Raw genomic sequence first — 14,940 nt, 5'->3', positions numbered from 1 at the left:
GGATGTTTTCCTTTTCATTTTTTCAGTATTCCACTCATTTTATGTATCTCCAGCATATTTCCACTCAGAGAGTCCTTTTCAAGGCTAAAAAAAAAATCTCCCCAGTCTGTGCTATTGTTTCATGTGAGGAATCTCTTTGTGCTTTGGGCCCTTCTTACTGCCCTTTTCTATAGCTTTTCTAGTGGTAGAATGTTAAGACCAGAACTACATGGGATGTTCACAAAGTGGATGAATTTACACAGTGATGTTACTAGTTTTTCCACTCCTATAACTTTCTTAATACTTATCAACTTAGGACTTGTATTTTTTCCTCCCCATAATAATAAGTGTTTCCTATTCCCACATTGTTTAGAACATTATTGACCTGATCTTTTTTGTTGTTGGTGGTGTAGGAATATGCAAGTGACATGATAAACTTTGAATTAATGGCACCAGTTACTGTAAAGTTTTCCAGATGGAACCAAGTCATATTTGGGGCCATAACCTTGACAGGCATTGGAAAGAATTTAAAGCTTTTTTACAGTTCAGTGTTACAACATTTCTGTTTTTCACAAGCGGGATAACAAATCAGGTTGGTTTTAGAATCCAAATGAAGCTAGAGCTGCATTATACTTGCACATCAGCAGCCAGACAAGATTTCTATGTCTACTTTTCTTTAATTGCAGGTATTTATGAGCCGCCATTTCTTGTATTATTTTGGTGAACCTACTCTGGATGTGAAGATTGCCTTTTGTCAGGTGTGTGTTCCTTACAGGTAAAACAAGGTACAGTATATACTTGTATTTCATTTTTGCAATACATGCTATAGTAAGAGAAAAATATAATTGAGTTTCAGCAGCTTATTGCAAGTAACTGGTTAATAAAGATGAGAAAAAAATTAGAGAAATGCATCACAAAAGATTACTTTTCTATTTTCCCTCAAGTTTATTTTGTAATCTGGTCTTAATGATTTTTTGATTTTGTTTGGATAAACTATCAGTTAATATTCTGAGGGTTTTTTAAGTGAAAAATAATGGCACAGTTTTCAAACAGAAAAACTGCAAATTTAAACTATTTTAGCTTAGTCTCTGTTTTTATCAGACAGCCATTTTTACATTATGGCCTGTGACTATAATTTTCTGTTTACCTGTACTAGAAATGAAGGAAGCATAATTAAAATTGTGGTGTTTGTCTTGTCTCCCATTGAACACCATGTGCTGGTGAGGTCCTGGAGCCATGAGACTGCACTAAAGCCAATTCTGTATTTCTACATCACCCTTGAAATGAGTCACAATGTCTGGAAGCCCATGTAGCTGAAAGTAAATCTTTGATGCAAAGAAAAAAGCTCATTGATTTATCCAGTTTTTGCTTCTCTTGGTTAATTTAGTTAACATATTTAGTTGCAAATCTGTGTGCATAATTTTCCCTCGTGAATGAAAGATGACTTTTTTGATTACTTCTGAACAGTGTTTTGTGCTTGAATTCTGTCTCTTCATAGTTTTAAAGGGGTTTTTTTTGTGAGATGGGACATCAGTAATCTAACTGGAGACATATTGGGGACATTCTTCACTTTTTGAGGCTGAAAACAATGCTGCATTCTTAAAAATGAATTTATGATGAACACTGTTTATTTTCTTTTATATTACATGTGGAGTCAAGTGAAAGCACAATTGTAAAAAAGAACACTACTTTTGTGTAGGCATTTAACACGAAACAGTGACAGGTGTTGGAAAGTTTGCTTTCTATTTTTTAACTCAGGGACACTAAATATTAATTCTGCTGAGAAGGTTGAATCTGGACTTAGGAATCATCAAGTCTGGGATGGGTCTTGGCTATTCAGTTTGATAATCTGCTTAACTGTATTCTCTTTTTTATCATCCATTTTTCATGTGCATGTGTTTAACTGGCTTAACTCTTCCACTATGTCAAATGTAGTATTTTTGTAATGTTTTGACAGAGTTTGCTTCCAAAAAAAAAAACCCTGCAAAAATTTCAAAAAAGGGTGTTTTTTCTCAGGTTGTATGAGAAAAGTGTTATTGATGAAAAAATACTTTCACTATGCAGTATAGTGGTTTTTTGCACAGCTCTCCTCTCCTTTTTACTTAGGCAATTTTGGATGCATTTTTGTCACTGAGTGAGATTAATTCCTATTTAATGGCTGCAGCAGGTACCCAGAGTGATGTCACCCACTAAATACATACCAAGAGATACAATCCTGACATTGCAGGGAACAGAATTCCATCCTTCTAGCACTTATCACACAGATACGTTTTCAAGGTCTTCAGACCTTCAGATCGATTCTCGTGAGGATAAAAACTGGTTTAAGCTTCATGTTAATTTATTCTCTCCATAAGGATAGGCCGTGATCCAAATAACAGCTAACTATGTGCAAGAACAGTCTCTGAATTAAGTGTCTGGTTGCATTAAGACCTGTCTTGGATGCTGTTCATTTGTATTGTTTAGAGGGAGATGGGGGTTATATCTCTGTCCTTGATCCAAACATCCAGATCTTTATTTAGAGACTAGCAATAATGTCCAGGTGGTAATATTGCTTCTTCCATTCTTGTTCATGCTTCCATTTGGAATTTATGCCTCACTGCAGACTTTCTCCAAAGTGTTTGTGCTGAAGTTCCTTTCTAAAGCTCCAGTATTGAAGAGAATCCTGATTCTTTTTAGTACTGGGGGTGTATTTTTCTTGTAATATATATCTGTGGCCTAAAAGGCATAGCTTTATGTGCTCAGAAGAAAAGTGACGTATCCATAATTACAGGGCTTTCTCTTTGACATACAGCTTATGTCACTGAGCATACTAGTTTTGTATGATGAAATGCTAATTCAGCAGGAATAGAATTTTAAGGATTTCCAGCTTACGGGAAAAAAAGAACAGGCCTTCCTGAGAAACACTCAGTAGCACAAGTAGGGCAAATATATACCTCCCCACCCCTTCACACCAAGGTGTGAAAACACCCAAGTCTGGAATTACTGGACATGGGTAGCCAATTCATGTTCTGAAACAGCCACCTTTTTTAAGGCTGAGGTAAAGGACATCTGCTTTTCTATCATAACAGAAAAGTAGGACAAGAAGGCCTATAGAATTTCATTAGATTTTTGTGAGGCTGGTATCACCAATGAACTTTTATCTGTAGGACCCTATACATTTTTATTGTAGCACAAGGTAATGCAGAGTAATGTATCATGGGTAGAATAGGACATTCAATTTTAATACTAATATATTAACAATATCTAACAATTCCAAAAGAATACTGACTTCTTCATCCATGTTTTTCTCCATTTAGTCTTCTAATATAATTTTTTAATCAATATCAAAATGTGTATAGCCCTGTCAGAATTTACATGTTCCCTAAGCTGTAGGAATGTGGGATACCTTTATTTAGAGCACAATTCTGTACATAGTGTGGCCTATGATTATGCCTTCTATCCAATGGAAAATTAGTTGGTATTTAAAAGTTATCAACAATTGATATTAGATTTCTGTGAATAAAATGGTATTTCATAGGGTCAAGAGTTGTCTATTTCTAGCTAAAGGTATGATTATTTAGCTCCATACAGTCTTTATTTGTAAAAGGGAGAATCCTTTCATTAGCTATTGTCTGCACATCAAATACTGTAATTATATAGCTCTATTGAGAAATCTACTTTGTCTCCTGTGTCTTTGGCTACATTTTGCATTTGGGCCACTGATTTAGTTCCTCTCCATACAGGAACCTCACTCTCAAGGAACCTTCTCTTTCAGTGCTTCTTGATCAGTCCTTTCAACCTTCTTTGGTGTGATGACCAGGGCTGGATGTCTCCTGTGTGTCTGCATTGAGCTCTTCAGGCATCAGAGGGATGAGGAATCATTTGAAGTAGTGTTTTCTTGTGCAGATACTCACAGATGGCTCATCTCTTAGAAGTCTGGCCTGCAATGAAGGACACACCTCTGGGATACAGTGACTTCTGAGCAATACATGATACCACAGTTATAAATGAGCTATGAAAATTTGGTGCCTCTAAGAATGAAGGAATTAAAAGTACTGAGAGCTCAGTGAACATGTGGAGGACAAGAGAAGAATTAACTAAATAGCGCTTGGCTTTGTGTTTTGAGTAGATAGAATTGAAAAGGAGAAGGCAGACTTGGTCCTTCCTGTGTAATCAGAACTAGGTAAGAGCTAGGTGAGCTGATGGGTTTTGGTATCTCAGTTAGAAGAGGTTAAACAAGGACAGAGTGTTTAAACAATTAAACAAAGAACCACAACTACAAAAGAATCCCCAACCTAACAAAAAAATTACCCAACCAGCACTTAGAAATATTGTGCCACATTTATTAAAATGCTTCAATATGATGTGTTGAATAAAGCAAATGTAAAAAGATCAATCACTGATCAATCAAGGCTGAGTTGTTTGCAGGGGTCAATTGTCTACATGAAAGGCTAAATGCAGAAAGCCCCCTGTCTGGGAGGCAAGGCAGCTGGAGAGAGATTAAAAGAAGGCTGGAAATTAGCTTTTCAATCCCCCTCAAAACACAATAAAATCAGGGAGACTGGGTGACTGATACAAGCCTCACAGGAGGAGAATGAGATGGAAGGACAGAGAACTGTGGTGCGATGTGGCTGGTAAGACCAAAATCTGTAATGTTTCATGTAACCCCACACACACGAGATGAAACTCTGTGTAGGAGATTGGATCACTGTTTATGGACTTTTGAGTTCAGGGAGAGCCAGAATAAGTGAGAAGTCTGGCTTTATGGAGAAAAAAATAGATAAAATTTCTGCCATAAATGTGTCATATATAAAATACACGATTTAAAATAATTTAGTAGATCTTTCTATGCAAATATACTCTATATTTCCCAAGTGGTACCTTCTGTGGCCATACAAATTTACACAGCAAAACCTTCAACCATTAAATTTGAAGTAGAGGGCTCAGCAAATTCATGTTCATGCCAGAATTCTGGCACTTGAAATCTCTGTGAGAGTTAGAGCAGTGCAGGTGGGAGGACAGCCATTAAATTCATAGTGCTGTTGGCTTAGCAGATGCACCTGGGTGAGCAGGGCTTGCCTCTATGACGTTTTCAGAGCTGGCCAGAAGACTGAGGGTTTTACCGTACTCGTGAATTTCAGTCTGTGCAACCTCGGTGTTTTAAGGTTAAATTGTAGCTTTAAGATATTATCCTTTTGTATCCTGAGGGAAGCAAAGGCATCCACCTCTGAAATGTGCTGTGGTCCATGCCAGTCTCTTAGTCTGAGGATGTGGGGGCCACTGGGGAGCCATCGTGATGTCTGGCTCAGAACATCCCCTCTGCCCCATCCTGCTCATCCCTGGGCTCTGTGCCAGCTGCAGATTAGGAGCCAGCCTTTCAGTCTTCCATCTGATTCCTTCCCTCACCTGCATTTAGTGGAGGGCTTTGACTGATTTCAGTAGCCTTGCATCATGGCACCTCGAGCTGGTATTCCTGCCAGGATTTCCGTGGGCAGAGGGGGAAGGATGTGAACGCTGAGGTGAAGTTGCCCCTCTGCTGATGCTGCCAGCGGAATCTGTGACAGTGCTCAGTGTCTTGGAGATGCAAAGGAGAGCAATTTGCCTTAAATTGCCGCTAGCATGGTTTGTGTTTATAAAAGCTGAAATGTATGAGATGCTGAGCTGCAAGAAATTGCCATATTTTAGGCTTGTCAGTAATAGAAGGAATGGTGTTCAGAAACAAAGATCTGTCAGTAAAATATAATAAGTATAGTTATTTTGTTGGATAGAAATGGACAAATAAAATGGGATATCAGGAAGCAATTCACCTTATAATGTAGAAAATAACATAATTTTATTTCTGTTTGGCTTTTTAACTCTTTTGCTCTCTGTATTCTGAAAGAAAGGAAAAGAATAGAGTTTGTGTGAGGCAGTAAGTTATTTGAGTTCCACTGAATTTTTAAATACTTGTCCTTTCAAAGCAAAATATATACTCTCTAAACAGTAATGATGAGAGTATCTTTTTCCTTCATCTCAAATGCTTTAGTCTTGACACTTTATTTTCTTTTCTCTTTTTCACTTGTCAGGTTACTAAGCAAACATCATTGCAAATGTGGCTATATGCTCAAGTGAGCTAACAAGGATAGTTAGGTTTTCAGGGCTGAGAAACTTTCACTTCTCTTACTCTTAACTTTCTCAGTATGGAGATTAGAGAATGGCATTGGGGAATGTGTCTGTGTGTGCTTTAGAAGTTTTCAATTAGGTACTGAAAGGAGAAAGTAATGGTTAATGCATTTTTGTACATAAGAAATGAAAGCTAAGTTCATTTTGTACATAAGAAATGAAAGCTGTCACTGTTCAAGTAATGTAATTTCATTGTCCAAAGGTTTATGGAAACCTAGAACAAATGGCATTTCCATGCATACTTTGTCTCTGAGGAATAATCTTTCATCTGACACAGAGGTCTGAGAAACTTAGATGTGTCTTGTTTGAAGTTTCACACCTGCAGCGTTCACTGTTAATCTGGGGCCTCAGTATTGTAGCTTGCCCAAGTTCACTTGAAGTTCACCTGAAAATTTATTAACTCACTGGAACTCACTTTATTATATGAGACCTGTACATTTTTACTGTGATAACCTGATTGCAATGTGTATCTATAAACTTCCTTCCCCCATCTATTTCTTAATGAAGTGCTAATTCCTGGTTTCTTATGATTTTGGTCTCAATCACATTTGAAAGGAGTTTATGGTTAGGTGCATCTACAGAAGGGTGTATGCTGGAAATTCCTAGCCCTGGATACCTTTCTGATGCCACATAATCAAAACTTTAACTTAAGCTGCCTGTACAGGACTTGTAAGCATTGTGCAGTAAAACCTGAATTTGAAATCACTTAGTGGTGTACCAGGGGGCATCTGGGGGAATATTAATATCTGTAACAACACCAAAGCTTCTGGAATGGGCTCAAATGAGCACTGAGGATGTAACAGGAGAAGACAAAAAAGTGGTGTGTATGCTTCTTTAAGATGAGCCATGTGAATTTGAAGATTTAGAGAAGAACCTTTTCATCAGGGCTTGAAACTAAAGCTAACATTTTCATGCTCTGTAAAGAGTATGAATTTCCTTGCTGGAGGGAAAAGATTTTTTACCTTAATTTGGAGTGAAACAAAACTGCCATTTTCTTGTCCTCATTAGGAAGTGGCTGTTGGATCAACCAGAGATGATTCTTGATTATGGGTCAGCTTGGCTTGGGGATCTGATCAAACGTGATTAATCCAATATTGCTGTTAATTCAGTGACTTAGGGATTTGATTTGAGTCAGCATTATGACAAGGATATTTATATCAGTCATCTCCTGTTGCTATGAAAGTAAACAGTGCATTGAGCTTAATAACCTTACTATGTTTTTGTTTTGCTTATGTAGGCTTTGGTAAAAAATGGAAAATATAGAGTAGGATTTTTTTGTAGCTTTTTAGCAGTGTGGGTTTGAAGCAAGGAGGCAACTTAGTAGATGAGCTGGACCTTGGCCTGTCCACAAAACTGAAATTTTTGTCACTCAGAGGAGACATTCTGCTTGAAGTAAATTTCAAACTAAATCAGCCTGCCTTGAATTTTAGAAGTAATGCTTGGTGTTTATTTTCTACTAAAGACCTTATGGGGCACAATATTTTAAGTAGGGAAAAAGATGCTAATCTAAAAAGAGAAAATGATTCCATGAAAAATAAAACAATCTTTACCTTTCCCTCTCACACACAGTTAGGAGCAGATTGTCATAGGAATGGTCTGTGTTGTGCAGAGGAGAGCTGCTCATCAGGACATTTCCATTTTCTTATCAGTTGTGGTCTTCTGGGTCCACAACTTTAATTGCTGTTGACTGAAGCAATTGGATATGTTAATTACCCATCTAACTGAGGTACTACGGAGTGGTTCTTCTGAGCTGTTTAATTGATTTTTAAGACATTTCTTGGATTTAAAAGAACCAGCTGCTGGAACTGCAGCAGTTCAGAAGTCCCACTGTATGTAGCATGAGTTTCCCGAGGCTAGTAGTTCACACAGGCTAACTTAAAAGCAAGTAATTTTTATTTTAGAGATAGAGTGATAAAATATGTGCTCCCGTGTAGCTCCATACCACACAACGAGCTGTCAGGTAGCTTGGGAGTGAGGACACAAACAAGTTGTGGCAGGCCTGGCTTATCCAAGCCTTAACACAGTCATCCAATTTGATTTAAAAATTCACTCTATCTGTACTTCCAGAGGAGCTGGCTATGAGTCAGGCTCACTCAGGAATGCAATTTTTATGCTGACACTTTATACATAAACATTGGTTTCAGAGTAATGGGTGTTAATGCTAAATATGTCCTGCATTATTTTGATAATGACATCAGGAAAAAAATGAACTCCAAATGTGTTTGTCTAGCCAGAGGAAGCTGTGAAATTCCTGCCAATCAGGAGCATGTTATTAAAAAAGGCCAAGAAAACCTCTCAATTCCAGGTCTGGTAGGAATACCTGAGCTGAACAGCCACATTTATGCATTTCTCTTTGCTAAATGGAAGGTGTTTTAAGACTAAGGCTACAACAGTGTGAGTCAGATGCAGGCTGGGTTTTTTCCACTAAGAAAAATTCAAGCCTCTTTTGGAATCGTTTCGCTCTCTGGAAGCTTCAATTCAGCGCTGTGTCACTGTGTCCATCAATCTCTCACTTTTTGTGAAAGGGCAAGGCCTGTCCTGCTCTCCCCCTCACAATGTTTGATGAACAAGTTTCCACTTGGTCTTCTGAGATAAGACTTTGTATTTGAATGAAGAGCTGCATTTATTAAAATGTTTCAAAGTCTCTAAATGAGGTGTTTAGGATGATGCTGTCCAGTGCCAAAGGGCCTTCCAGTCAGACAATGGACACACAAATAATAATAATTTTCCAAGACAAAACTTAAAATCCAAGTTCTTTTCAAGGTCAGTAATCTGTTTTTAATGGCCAGATTTTCGGAACACTGGAATTATGTACTTTTTAATTGAAAGAGTAATGTAATCAAAATCAACCTTGCTTTCTTTTCCCAGCTCCATCAAATTTCAATTTAATAGTCCATAAACACATGACACATTTGATCATTCAGATCTTTTTGGTGAAAGAAATTTATAGTAGAGCAAATAAGAAAAATTTTAAACTGTGTTTGGGAGCACTGAAAAAAAAAATAGATAGAGGCACAGCTGGTTTTTGTTTTTCCATTATAGAAGGCATTTGGGCATGTCTTGACTTCCATAACTGAACAGTCAACTCTTTAAGGGTAAATCTGTTGTAATATGTTGAGATTTTGCATCCTGTGCTCAGAATCGTGTACTATAGAATCCTAAATTACAAGCACTTAATTCTGATTTTTATCTCAAATTACTATAAATTTGCTCTGTCCATTGGGAGCTGAGCTCAGCAGTAGACATAAAGTGGTTATAATGTAACTTGCTGTATGGTAATTTTATGAAATTGAGGGAGGGTTTTTTAAGTCTTGTGAAGATTATTGGATTTTAATTTTACAGTTTTGGGGAGGAACCCTGCTGTGCAGTGCTAACTACAGTGCTTGGTTTTGTGTCACGAAAATTGGTGTTTACTGCATTTGTTAGGTCATGAGAGCAACTCCCCCTGTCCTTAGGAACTCAGAACTCCTGAAGACCTCCAGAGCTTCTGAATAAATCTCTGTGATACTGAGCCATGTTGGGTCAGTTTGTCTCATTCACTGCTCTGTTTCTTCTGCAACCCCTGTTGAAAGGTTCTCAAGGCCTTTATCATGTCTCAGGGAAAATTTTAGCACTCATGGGAATACATCTGCTTTCTCTGTCTGATCTGTAATGAGGAGCCTGATTCCTGTGTCTCCTGTCCCACTTCCACACTGATGAAAGTCATCTTGTTTTAAATTAATTGCAGAACAAATGAGGGCAGGATCAGCACATAACCCAATAGTCATGAAGCAGGAGTGAGGCAGGCAAAGACCAGTAGTTGGCAGTAACTGTGTGGCAAACATCAGCTGGACAATTCACTGGTTTTCTTTAATCAGTGCCTTTTTATGGTGACTTCCTGCATGAAAGGAGGTTTCATACAGTCTTCATGAAAACGAGCCAAAAATTACAAGAGTTTATATTGAACAATTAGGCTGACAGTGCTTTATCGGTATCCTAATGTTTTACCAGCCTTGGTTTCTCTGTTTTTACCAATCCCTCTCCCCTTCCCTTCTTCTGTACAACAGGGATTTGGGAAACAAGTGGATGTGTCATATATTGCCAAACATTACAACATGAGCAAAAGCAAAGTTGACAACCAGTTCTACAGCGTCGAAGTGGGTGACTCGACCTTCACAGTCCTCAAACGCTACCAGAACTTGAAACCTATTGGCTCTGGGGCTCAGGGAATAGTTTGGTGAGTATCAGCACTTTCTCTCGTGATGCTTTGAAAGAAGAACTGGCATTTTGCATCTCTTTGCCAGCCACAGCCGTTGTCTAAAGTTGCAAAAAAACAGCAGTCAGGCAACAGATGTCCCGAGGCAGAAGGAGCCCAGTGGTTTACTAATAAATTTCCCGGCTGGTGAGAGTGATAGCAATGGGTTTGCTTCTCCACACAGCAAAATGGAACTAGCAAGAAAGCAGGAGAGAGATCTTATCTTAATTGACAACTGTGGCACTATTTCCAGAGGCAGTGCATATAATATCCCAAGTAAAGCCTGTAATTTTAGTCTTTTTACAGTAAAAGTCACTGAGAGCAACACAGAAACTTGTCACATCCCATAGTATTCTCAAATATTCAGGGTGGAAGCCTTTCAAATCGAGGTAACTGCTAATGCTTCCTTTATTTCTTAAAAGTGATGTTTCAGTGATGTGAATAATGTGAACAAAAGGCAAATTCAGTAGCTCTCCTAAACAATGCAACTTGAATTTAGCATGTTCAGAAGTTGTGGAATCCTGGGTGGTTTTTTGCCTTTGCATTTTTAGACATGGCTTTTAAATTTCTGTGGCTTGTACTTAAATGTCTCAGTGCAGATGTTTGTTGACTGTTTAATTATGAGGCATTTGGGTAACTAAAACAATATTTTATCTATAACTTGATCAGAGCTAAAGTCTTAATTCCATCTGTCACTTGTTTGGTTTTTTTTTCAGAATTTGATGTAATGTGTGTTACGCACTGACAACACATCCTTAGGTTTCAGTCCATCGCTTCTTGTGTTTAGTACACTTTGAGACCATGCAAGTCCAAGGACTGACCTAAATGGCCAAGTACCATATTCCTTATCTTAAACACAAAAGAACTCAAGGTTGCTTTTAAATCAGCTTTGGGAAAGAGGCATATTTTGGGTTCAGTACTATTGAAATTAATTTTGCACTATTTGCTCAATTCCATATAAAGCAGAGATGGTTTTCCTTCCTCCTTAATGTCCTCTATTTGTTTCAGAGGAAAATCAGTTTTTGTTGAATCTCTCTGCAACTGAATTGCTGTAATGATCAATTATGAGCAGCAGAAAATAGAGAAATTAAGCTAAATAAAATCAAAAGCATGCTGTGAATTTTACTTCCATGCTAAGAGTTGACAGCAAAAATTAGGAATTTCTTAGGAAAGAAAATCAAATCAGAAAACAAGCAAGTTCAAGTGAAAGTTAACACAAATCCCCTGAAATGGTGAGTAGCATGGAGAGGCCATAAAATGCCTTTTTGGTGATACCAATATAGAAGTATTACACAATAGATGGGGAAGATAATGAGCATTTTTTTTTAGTTTGTGTTACATAGTAAACTGCCTGTCGTAAGGCATAGTTTACCAGAAATACAACAAACCACCTGTCAGCAAAGCATGAAGAATCAATGGTGAAGTGATTAATTAATAAAAAACAATTGGGAGATAAATATTTGTAGTTTAGCTAAGAGAAAACAATACATGATGAGAAACATCTTCAGTTGTGTAAGCTTCTCCTTACCTAACATTAATTAATAATGCGCTTACACAGTAAACTTTATTAGAATAAGTTTCTACTGTAGAAGCTTACTCTATTTAGAAGTATTTTGATGGAAATAGAGTTACATCTAGAAAAAGCTGATTAGGTTAAAAAAATACTGAAAACCTGCCTATTTGTGCAGCAGAGCTTGCTCTGATGGGGAAAGTTATTTGCCTTGCTTGTCTTGATCCTTTGCAAAGAATAGTCCCAAGGAGTGCCTCTAGGAAAATAGTGGGGAAAAACCTAGGTCGTAGATTCTTTCAGATCCAGTGGCTCTGTTTATACTTGATGCCTTGTTCAAGAAGTGTCACAGATCTGGGATGCAATTCTGCCCCTTCCTGCCAGAATTAGGAGAGGTGTAGAAACCAAATGAGTGATTTCTGATTTCCCTCTGCCAAGGGCAGGCACAGGTAGGATGGCACAGAGGGTTTTAGGCTCAGTCTTCTCAGAGCTTGCACAGTCTGGATTTTCCTTCAGGATAACTGTAGGTAAGGACACTACCTGTCACTGAGTGGAATAACTGGCTGCCCAGCTACTGGAGACAGCTCTGGTGCATAGTGACACTTGGTTTTATGGAGTGATGGAGCATGACTGCTGAATGGTAACTCCTTTTAGGAGGAGAGGCCTGATGTTTTTCAGGCTCTGGAAGGTGTTGCAGGGTTCCTAGGCAAAGCTGCAGAATACTGAAACCTTTCTCATACAGTTCAATGAACAGGGTTCAAGACAAGCAGGAGAATGTCAGTGGAAAACAATTTATGTCATGGAACAGAAGCAGGCACAGGAAGCAGGGGATGTGGTTATGAAAAAAGTAGGGACTTGTATTCACTGGATTGTGGTGAAAATGCATCAAAGAAGAAATTACTTTCTTGATATGGAAGCAATAAAGACATTTAACCTTCAGGAGATGATAATTTAGTAAATTATGTGAAAAAGAGAAAGCCACATGGTGTGATTGTTATAATTGTGCCCATGTGAAATAATTATGAATCCAGTAAAGAAATAGTCTTTCTACAGACATACTACATACAGGATCTTTGGAAATTAATCTTTGAGCTCTTTCAATGGGTTTTGTGTTAACTATGTTCACAAAATTATTTTAGCAGCCAAAAGAAATAAAGGAAACAAGCTGCCTGGAATCTCTTGAGCAGGGAAGCTCCTCTTCAGCCTACAAATGCTACTCTTTATAAAAGTGTAGGCTGTTTGCTCACTGTACATCACACTGACATCTGTGAGAAAGCCTATAAAGGGTGTGTTTGCATATCATTATCATGTTGTTATTACAGGCGTGATGACAATGGGCCATCGCTGAAATGCAGCTTGGAGTTTATTAGATCAAGCTGTGGTTGTAAAAACTGCACAGGCTTGTAACTAGTTAATCTTTCAGTCTGAAATAGAAACAGAAAACAATTTTCTGAATTTAATTAGATATGTGCCACTTAAACTGCAGAGAGAAGAAGTAGCTGATACCCCTCTGCAATGTTAGAAGGGAGTTGACACCCATCTTACTTTGCAAGGGGCTGAGAAAGGGAGACAGGTCACTTTCAGCTTGGGTTTGTGCATGGTGGATGATGGTGGATGGAGAGGAATTCTCATGTTCCATAAAATCGACAGAAATATGCTGGTGTTGGAGTGGGTGTTTCTTTATGTTTTAGATGAGTGCTTTTTTGCCTGGAAACAAGGTAATTGATCTGTAGGTTTTCTGCTGTGGTTTGCAAGCTATCATTTTTATGTTGCCTGTGATATTTTTGATACTGTCTGTGATGTCTAGAAAAATGGTGTTGCGCAGAAATATTTCAAAAGCAATTTGAAGGGCCTCTGACAGTTTTTGAATTTATGATGGAAGCAAGGGTGAAGTCCAGGTTTCCAAGGCAGATAGGGAAGGCATCACTTACAGGCTTGAGGACACAAGTAATTAAAATCTTAGCAGTATCTTATGAAGACATTTGGCCTGGTTTATGACCACACAGTGGCTATACCTGTGTGTATTCTCAGGAGAAAGTGATAGCTTTGAAAACAAAGTTGTCTTTGTGAACATCAAATAAATGGGCCTGATGATACCTTCTAGCTGAAATCTTTTATCTTGGTCTTTTCTTAAAAGTGAGCACAAGCTTTCATGCTGCATGATGTTGAGATGTGGTCTAATGATGTGTCAGCTGGACTGGGGGGGTTGACTGGGAAGGGCTTTATTCTGTCTCATTGATGCAGGAAGTTTCTGTGTGAGTAATGTTTCAGTGGAGGATATGGGAGCAGGAATTATGCTTTTATGGGAGGTTTTCAGTGAATGCATTATAAATTTAGAAAGACACCTCATCTGCAGATATAGAGGAGACTGTAAATATACTCCTGAAGTAGTAAATTGGGAAATGTGCTGCAGATATCTTTCTTTGATTTAGTGTTTTGATAATGCTTTTGAGCCCGAATCTGTAATAAGTAGAGCCAGCAAGACTCTATAGCTTGCTGTGTTGCCTAATAAATAGCTTGCTGTGTTGCCTATTAGTACCATAGGTTCTCCTTTGCTGATTTAATTGTAATTTGGTGGTTGAATCTTATGGAGGGCAGAGTTCTTTCAGATCAGCCTGTGGTGATGGTGGTGTTTGTTGTAGCTTATAAATCTGCTGACTCTTTCCCTAAAGTAATCACAGCACCATGGAATCATTTAGGTTGGAAAAGACCCTTAAGATGACTGAGTCCAACCATTCCTCCAGCATTGTCCATCACTAAACCATGTCCCCAGGTGCCACATTTGCACATCTTTTTCAATACCTCCAGGGATGGTGACTCAATCACTTCCCAGAGTATTCAAAGGCTGGAGGAGATCTGTGACAGTTATTGTTCACTACAAGATGCAGAAACACTTGAGCTGTACACAAAATGTACACATTTTGTACAATGATTATCCTTCAGTTCTGGTTTTGTGTAGCACCATTGACTCCTGGGCTGGGTGTAAGGATCTCAAGGGATATTCCAATGGGAATAATGGTAAAAGCCATAGAAAAGAGCAGTTGATGCTTCTGATTTTAATCAATTCCATGCTTGTGTT

General features: G+C 38.2%; 1 protein-coding gene across 5 annotated transcripts in view; it reads left to right on the top strand.

The window, feature by feature from the left end:
- The window catches only part of MAPK10 (mitogen-activated protein kinase 10), a 143,144-nt gene that overhangs the window by 65,544 nt on the left and 62,660 nt on the right, over nucleotides 1-14,940 (top strand). For 4 of the 5 annotated variants that reach the window (XM_083860783.1, XM_083860786.1, XM_083860782.1 and 1 more), the window contains 2 exons: nucleotides 666-737; nucleotides 10,167-10,336. In XM_083860783.1, coding sequence (XP_083716909.1) covers nucleotides 672-737; nucleotides 10,167-10,336 — 236 coding nt within the window. In that variant the 5' untranslated portion in view covers nucleotides 666-671. Of the gene's footprint in view, nucleotides 1-665; nucleotides 765-10,166; nucleotides 10,337-14,940 lie in introns of those variants that run through there. The other variant, XM_083860784.1, reaches the window with a different exon arrangement.

Source organism: Zosterops lateralis (genome assembly GCF_965231275.1).
Source record: "Zosterops lateralis genome assembly, chromosome: 5".
NCBI classification, from domain to species: domain Eukaryota; kingdom Metazoa; phylum Chordata; class Aves; order Passeriformes; family Zosteropidae; genus Zosterops; species Zosterops lateralis.
Note: the sequence above shows the minus strand (reverse complement) of the source record. Positions and strands in the feature narration are given on the sequence as shown.